The 7,673-nt window shown below is 54.7% G+C and overlaps 1 protein-coding gene across 7 annotated transcripts in view; it reads left to right on the top strand.

The window, feature by feature from the left end:
* VWA5B1 (von Willebrand factor A domain containing 5B1) overlaps positions 1 to 4,717 on the top strand; it is a 50,424-nt gene extending 45,707 nt beyond the window's left edge. For all 7 annotated transcript variants that reach the window (XM_053208204.1, XM_053208211.1, XM_053208207.1 and 4 more), the window contains 4 exons: positions 1,704 to 1,778; positions 2,645 to 2,714; positions 3,225 to 3,342; positions 4,211 to 4,717. In XM_053208204.1, the coding sequence (XP_053064179.1) occupies positions 1,704 to 1,778; positions 2,645 to 2,714; positions 3,225 to 3,342; positions 4,211 to 4,717 (770 nt within the window). The remainder of the gene's footprint in view (positions 1 to 1,703; positions 1,779 to 2,644; positions 2,715 to 3,224; positions 3,343 to 4,210) is intronic.
* Positions 4,718 to 7,673: the final 2,956 nt, after the last annotated feature.

Raw genomic sequence — 7,673 nt, forward strand, 5'->3', positions numbered from 1 at the left:
TCCTGATTGTTTTTTACCTGAGAGACTAGAAAGTCCTTACAGACATTGGTGGGTTAAAAAAGGAACAGTGTGTGAGGGGTAGAAGAGAGTGTAACTCCAGAATTAAAAAGCTCTGCCATTTCTTTGGTCCCTCAGAGCCTCCAAAACTGGGGGGAGCATGCTGTAACCCCTGAACCAAGCCGGGCTTCCAGTCTAGAGGAAATTTCTGTCTACCTTTTCATTTCTCCGTAGCTCAGTTCTTGGTGGCCCATGGCTTCCTTCAAAATCAAAAATCCCTTCTTTTCTTTTTTTTTTAATTTTGTATGTTTTTAAGTTTATTTTTGAGAGAGAGAGAGAGAGAAAGAGCATGAGCAGGAGAGGGGCAGAGATGGGGAGGAGAGAGAGAGAGAGAGAGAGAGAGAGAGAGAGAGAGAGAGACTCCCAAGCAGGCTCCATGCTGTCAGCACAGAGCTGGATGCTGGGCTCGATCCCATGAACTGGGAGATCATGACTGGAGCCAAAATCCAGAATCAGACACTTACCTGGCTGAGCCATCAGGCGCCCCACAAATACCTTCTTTTCAGTTGACCTCTGATTCACACCCAAGTGTCTATAACTTCTACACTCTGACTCTATCCCAAGCCCTTTCCCTCCCCAAGGATGACAATGGCTGACATTTCCTGAGAACTTTCTGTGTGCTGGCCACTGTTCTAATTATCTGACACGGTTTCTCTTCCTCATTGAGAAATGAGGAGACTGAGGCTCAGAGGAGTTAAGTGACTTACTCAATGTCACACAGCTGGTAGAGACGGGACTTGAACCCAGGCAGTGTCTGGCTCCAGAGCCATGAGGCTAACTGCCATGTTGCCTGCCAGTGCCTCTGTCACTCAGGCGTTCAGTCACTGGTGCACTGTTGTGCTATTCCCGCACCCCCAGCGATAAACGGATCTTCCTGGCCCTCACAGAGCCACTAATGGCCTCCTAGGGGACATAGAGGCTTTGATAAACATTTATGCATGAAGCTTTTTCCATATTTTGGAAATTCCCTTATGGTATATTGCCCATCGCTGTCCAGCCCTTGAAACAATCATAAGAATAAGCACCGTGAGTATGCATTTTGAACCAGCTATGTTCAGTTATTATCCCCATTTTACAGAAGGGGAAACTGAGGCTCAGAGCCCTCTGACAAGTTAGTGCCATGTTCTCGTGCCTTCTGGAGAGCTGGCAGGAGCCCCTTCTCAGTGAGGCACAGACCTGGTGAGCGAATGCCCACCTCGCCCCCCACCCTCAGGCCCCCGGCCTGCTTGCATTTCTCTGCTGGGTCTGAGCTCAGGGCTTTATTGAGCACTTACCATGGGCCAGGCACCTGGCACCATCATCTGTGTATTGTCTCCCTTGATCCCTAAGACAACACTGCGAGGTAGATACTATTATCCTCAATTTGCGACCTCAGTTTATAAAGGAAGTAACTTTCCCAAGGTCACACAGCTAGTCAATGGGTGAGTTGGGATTTGAACCCAGGCTTCTCTGACTCTTACGGTGGAGCGATGGTGTTATCTTTGGAAGACGAAGGACCATAAAACAGGGATGGAAACCCTGGCCTTGCTCGTCCAACTTACCCCCCAGGGACTGTGAATTCTTGCCCTCGCTTTCCTTGGGGGGCAGGAGAGGTGGGGAAAGGGAGGGCCCAGGGGGCTCAGGCCTCACCGGTTCCTCTGTTGTAGATGTGGAGGAAAGCCCCAGTGCACCCTTCAGAGAGACCACATCCCCGGGCCGCGAGAAGCATCCTGCTTCGGAAGGTGAGTAGGCAGTCAGCTGTCTCTTTCATTAAGATAGTGGAGTGATTGATCCTTGAGCCAGGAGAGTGTTAGCCCAACAAAGTCTTTGGTGGTTTATTTATTCCTCAAAATGCCACTGTGTGAGATAAGTATCCTTAATTGAAAGACATGGAAACTAAGATTAAGAGAGGTGAAGTGACTTCCCCAAGGTCACACAGCAAGTTAGTGACAACACGAGGCCTGGAATCAGACCTCCCAATTCCCAGCGGAGGGAGCATTCTAGAACCTAACTCTGCTTAGAATCCTCCAGCAATATTCCAGGGAAGGAAGCTCAGTATCCCCACTCGGGGGTGAGGGGGGCTGATGAGAAACTGTCACTGCCCCCACGGGTAACCTTCCAGAAGATACCAGCGGCCGCCAGCCAAGGAAACTTGGAGGCCTATTTCTTATATGTGGACACACATGTTTCACCCTTCCCCACACCACCTGGGTCAAAAACAGCCTAATGAGGGGCGCCTGGGTGGCTCAGTCGTTTGAGCGTCCGACTTCAGCTCAGGTCATGATCTCGTGGTCTGTGAGTTCAAGCCCCGCATCAGGCTCTGTGCTGACAGCTCAGAGCCTGGAGCCTGCTTCAGATTCTGTGTCTCCCTCTCTCTCTGCCTCTCCCCCACTCATGCTCTGTCTCTCTCTGTCTCAAAAATAAAGATAAACATTTAAAAAAAATTTTTTAATAAATAAATAAATAAAAACAGCCTAATGATCAGCGTGGATCCCTAGGGACCTAGGCAGGACCCTGCCCCGTTCTGGGTCACTGTTTCCCAGCTGGGGAGTGAGCCATTGGACAGGGTCATCTGTCAGGTCCCAACTGTCATTCTGTGGCTCTCCAGGTCCCCTGCGCAGTCTGGCCACCAATACCCTGTCTTCCTTGAAGGCCTCAGAGAGTCTCTTTGGATCCAGGTATGTGGGATCAGCTTCCCTGGGGCCACCCCTAGCGTGAAAGGCAGAAAGCAGGCCCAGCCTGACATTAGACAAAAACGAACAATCCGAAAGGGATCCAGGAGGCTCCCTACCCAGAAATATCACCATCTTCCCATCATCACACAGCAGAAGCCCCCACACGTCCATGGTCTCTATGCAGGTGCAAATCCCCTGGGAGGGCTGCCCCAAGACTCTCTGACCCCCGGGGCTGAAAGGAATACATGATCAGAGGGGGGTCAGAAGAAGAATACGGGACGTTCCTCGTCCAGGCTGCCGCTAACTCACTGAATGTCTCGGGAAATGCAAACCTCCCTCCCTGGGCCTCAGTTTCCCCAGCTGTCAAATGAGGAGGTCGGAGGAAGCCATCTGTCACATTCTTTCTGGCCCTGACTTTCAGAAGCTGCTGAGTGAGCACGGGGGGAGGGGGGAGATTCCCAGGGACACCATGGGGGCAGCTACGGCCACCTGTCCCCGGTTCCCCCCACACAGGCTGAATCTGCACAAGTCCAGGCTGCTGACTCGAGCAGCCAAGGGCTTCCTGAGCAAGCCGCTGACCAAGGCTCCGGAGCCAACCCCAGGGAGCCAGAACTTCGACTACATTCCGCTGGTGAGTGGCCCCAGACCCCAGACCTCAGCCCCCCACACTCCCCGAGGGGCCTTCCTGTGAGCCTCCTGCCCACCCCTCCCCCTTCACAAAGGGAAGAAGACCTACACCTTCCCACCCAAGTAGCCAACAGGGAAAGGGCCTGGGGCCTCAGAGTGTCGCTCGAATCCAGCACCAGCATCGTGAACATTCTTTGCAATCCGCTGTCTTTGCTTTAAAAATTCACAGGAATTTTGCATTCTACTCCACCATCTATGTGTGTTTATTTTTCAAGACATAAAAATAAGCCTTGGAATAGCTCACAAGTGAGTAACATTAACACCCCAAGGACACGCGATGTGTTTAGTAAGCGGCTCTGCAGACAGCCCGGCGTGCTGCGGGCAGGGTGAGGTGCCCAGGTCTGGCGGGGGCGTCTCTGAATTGAGGAACAAAGGGGCCTGGCCCCAGCATATCTGGGGATCAGAGGGTGCTGGGAGATGGACGCGGTGTGAGCTTTTCACCGCACAGCCCCAGTCCCTACACTCCCGAGGCATAGTGTCACTTTGAATTTCCAAATATCCTGAGCAGCACAGCACTGTGCTTACGGTAACTATTTGTTGAGCCAGGCACAGTGCTAGACCCTGGGAGACAACCTTGAACTGGATGAACAGAGTCCCTAAGTTCATGGCACTAAGTGTCTTGTGGGGACACAGACCAGGAACCAGGCAATCCTGAGAGGCTTAATTGGCCTGGGTACCCCTCAGGTCTCCCAGGCAGGAGGGGCAGGCTGGGGGGGATGAGCAGGCGGGCGGTGTGGACCCAGGCTTTTGCCCAGCCCGGGGCTGCACAGGCTGAAAAGTTTGAGGCCCACTGAGGGGCTCCCCCCACACAGGTGTCTCTGCAGCTGGCCTCCGGAGCCTTCCTGCTCAACCAAGCCTTCTGCGAGGCCATCCACGTCCCCATGGAGAAGCTCAAGTGGACCTCACCCTTCACCTGCCACCGAGTGCCCCTCACCCGCCAGCCTGAGCCCAAGACCCCAAGTCCCCAGCTGTGCACCGCCAGCCCCTCGGCCCAGCACCCGTCCTGTGATGGCTTCTCCCCAGAGCCTCTGGTGGGGGGCAAGCCAGGCTGGGAGACCAGGGCTGCGATCGAACACACAGGGAAGCTTTGGGCTACGGTGGTGGCGCTGGCGTGGCTGGAGCACAGCTCGGCCTCCTACTTTGTAGAGTGGGAGCTGGTGGCCGCGAAAGCCAACTCGTGGCTGGAACAGCAGGAGGTGCCCGAGGGCCGCACGCGGGGCACGCTCAAGGCGGCCGCCCGCCAGCTGTTCGTGCTCCTGCGGCATTGGGACGAGAATCTGGAGTTCAATATGCTTTGCTATAACCCGAATTATGTGTAGTGGGGGGTGGGGGGGTGGGAGGAGAGGGAGGGGACCATTTGGGCCTGGGTGGGGGGAGATTTTGAAGCTACAGCCAATATATTGGCTGCTAGAAAGAGCCCTGGACTGGCAGCCGGGAGGCCTGAGTTCAATCCCAACTTTGCTACCACCTAGCTGTGCAACTTTAGGCCGGCCCCTGCCCCCTGTCTGGGCCTCAGTTTCCCCACCTGTAAAATAAGCGTGTGAGGTGAGGGAGGTGGTCTAGATCTCTAGAAGCTCTGGAGGTTCCTTTCTGCTGGACATCCAGGGAGCCGTGGGTGGGGAGAGAGAAAATACAGTTTAAACCCAAGTTCTCCTGGAGGAGAGTCACGTGGGCAAAGCCCCCCCCCCCCCCGCCAAATAAAAGGGTGGATGAGCGAACCCAAAGGCTGCCAGTAACCAGAACTGCGAGCCTCATCTAGGCATGAGGAGACCACCTCTGCTCGCTCCACAGTGACGGTCCAGAACCCCTAATCCCAAAATCCCACCTACAAACCGACTGGAGAACCATCCTTCCCAACACGTTACAAAAGAGTCCGTCAGGGGCCTTTTCCCTGGGCTAGGAAGCCCTCGGTCTTTTTTAGTTTGCAGATTTACTGTGACTTCCTATCTAAGGAGAGGAGGCAGGGAAGATAAGGGGAGACCCCCTATGAGCTGACGTGTTGAAACAAAGCTTCATTGTGGGCAAAAATAGTCCCAAAAGAATAGACATGCTGGCAGAAGTCAGAGGAGAAACCAGGCGAACCCTGAAGTCATTTGCACACTTTCCAGAATTGTGCAAGACGGACTCAGCTTGCCCTGAGGGGCTACAGGGACCCCCGTGTTGGCTTCACCGGGGGGCAGTGGGGACCCTCTCCAGCCACACCATTGTGGGGGAGAGGAGCCCCCTTTGCACAGAGAACCAGTGCTCAGCTGCCATGCCTTTGGGGCCAGCAGCTCCAGTGGGGAGGGGAGATTAATTCAAAGACAGGGAAGGCTTGAATTGTAAAGCAGACAGCCCCTGGGGACTTCCCTGTCTCGGGCCTACCTGTGACACCATGTGGTGGCAGGCCTGTGGCCGCCTCAGGTTCCCTGGGGGCTGGTCCCCATCATCTCTGCCCCGAAGACTCCCTTGGAAGTCTACCAGCTTGAGACCCCAGGCTGAACCCACAGGCCCCCCTCCCTAAGGCCTTAATGTCTCCATCAGCTGTCCCTTCAGGCCCCATGGCCCCAGCACAAAGCCCCCTCAGGGAGGTCTGGAGGTCCCCACGGAGCAAACTGACCTGTGGAGGAAAGGAGCCATGGGCTCTAGCACAAGTCCCGGCCTCACAAAGCCTCCAGAAACGCCCGGTCTGCAGCAGGGGCTGAGGGAGAGAGGGTGTCCAGCAGAATGCCCTTCGGGCATGGAGAAGAGGAATCCCCACTGGATGTGCCCCTTGTGCAGCCCGCCCTTGAGCAGAGCTCTGCCCTGGCCTTCTGCTGAGGCTCCAAAAAAGCAGGCAATCGATCTATCCCCAGGGGAGGGAAGGGGCTGGAGGCTTCATATAAAGTCCCGCCTGCTGCCTGGCCCGTGTTCTGCTTCCGAATCACCCTCTGGGGAGGAACCAAGCCGGGCAGTCACCAACACCGTCGCCACCACGACCTCAGCTGGGGCAGGGTGACCGTCTGGGGTGTTGGCTTAAAATCAGTGCCACTGAGAGGGACAAGGGTCTTAGGCTCTCGTGCCCAAGGCCTCAAGCAGGTGTAAGGACAGCGTTATCTCCCTACACACACCCCCGCCCAAAAGTAGTGGTTCTGCAGCCGGCAGCCAGCAGCCCAGCTTCAGGGTCAGGAGAGAGGAGTGTGACATCCCCTTTGGCTCACCATGAATGGAAACAACAGTCAGGCTGAGAGTGCGAACTCCTGGCACCGGTTTGGGCAATGGCTTCCCCTTGCTGGGTGTCCTGGAGCTGGGAGGCTCCCCCGTGCTCGGACGTTCCCAGATTTTCTGCCTCTGAGATGTTTCCCTCTTAGCGACCGTGGACTTGCTCTCATTATCTGTGGGATCTTGAGCCAGTGGCGTGGGCTACCTGGGCCTCCTCCCTCCTCTTACACAGTGAGGTTGGACTGGGCTGTCTGGCCTCGCGATTCACCTGATTCTGGGCCTCCAGGCTCAGTGTGGACAATGAACAGGTTCGAGGTGGCCCAGTGTGGAACTGAAAGGGGTAATCGAGCACCCAGCAAGGTGGTGGGTGGACCACCCCCTTCTCCAGGGAATGTCCTCAGTTCCTGCTCCTCTAGTGGCTGCTGGGGCTCCAGGCAATTTTGATGCATAAGCAAATTGCTGACCTCTGACCCTCTGGCTCTCCTGCCCAGCACCCAAAGGTGTAGAGGGACAAACTCTCATTGATTGCAAATAACCCAAGGGCTCTGAGGGACATCTGGATAAGACATTTTTTTTAAACCTTCAGAGGTATTGAGATGGCATGTTTCTCTAGAATCTGCCCCTAGGATTGCCAAGCAGAGAACCGAAGGGACTCGCTTTAAGGAAAAGTTAAGAACGTTAGGTAATTAGCACAGGTGCTGAAGCTAAGACGGTTCCAGAAATTCTCAAGGAGGGAAACATCATCCCTGCACTTGGGATTAACTTGGATTAACCTGGATCCTTTGTTAAACTAACCCTTGCATTCTAGGTCACGGAAAGAAACGTTTATGCCCTGCCTGGCTGGGGAATCAGGAGACGACAAATGCCTAGTGGTACTGACCAGCGAAGGCTGGACACTTCAGTGGGGAGAACGCTGAGGGAGAGTGGGGGATTTCAGTGCTGGTCTAAACTCCACCAGTGTGCTGTGTGACTTCCGGCAAGTTGCTTGCTTTCTCTGGGCCCTGTTTTGTCTGTTGTAGAATGAGGAGGTCACGCTCCATCAGCATTTCCAACACTATCCCTTGGTGGATATGTGAATTAGCAATTCATGAGAAA

Source organism: Acinonyx jubatus, chromosome C1 (assembly GCF_027475565.1).
Source record: "Acinonyx jubatus isolate Ajub_Pintada_27869175 chromosome C1, VMU_Ajub_asm_v1.0, whole genome shotgun sequence".
Lineage (NCBI taxonomy): Eukaryota > Metazoa > Chordata > Mammalia > Carnivora > Felidae > Acinonyx > Acinonyx jubatus.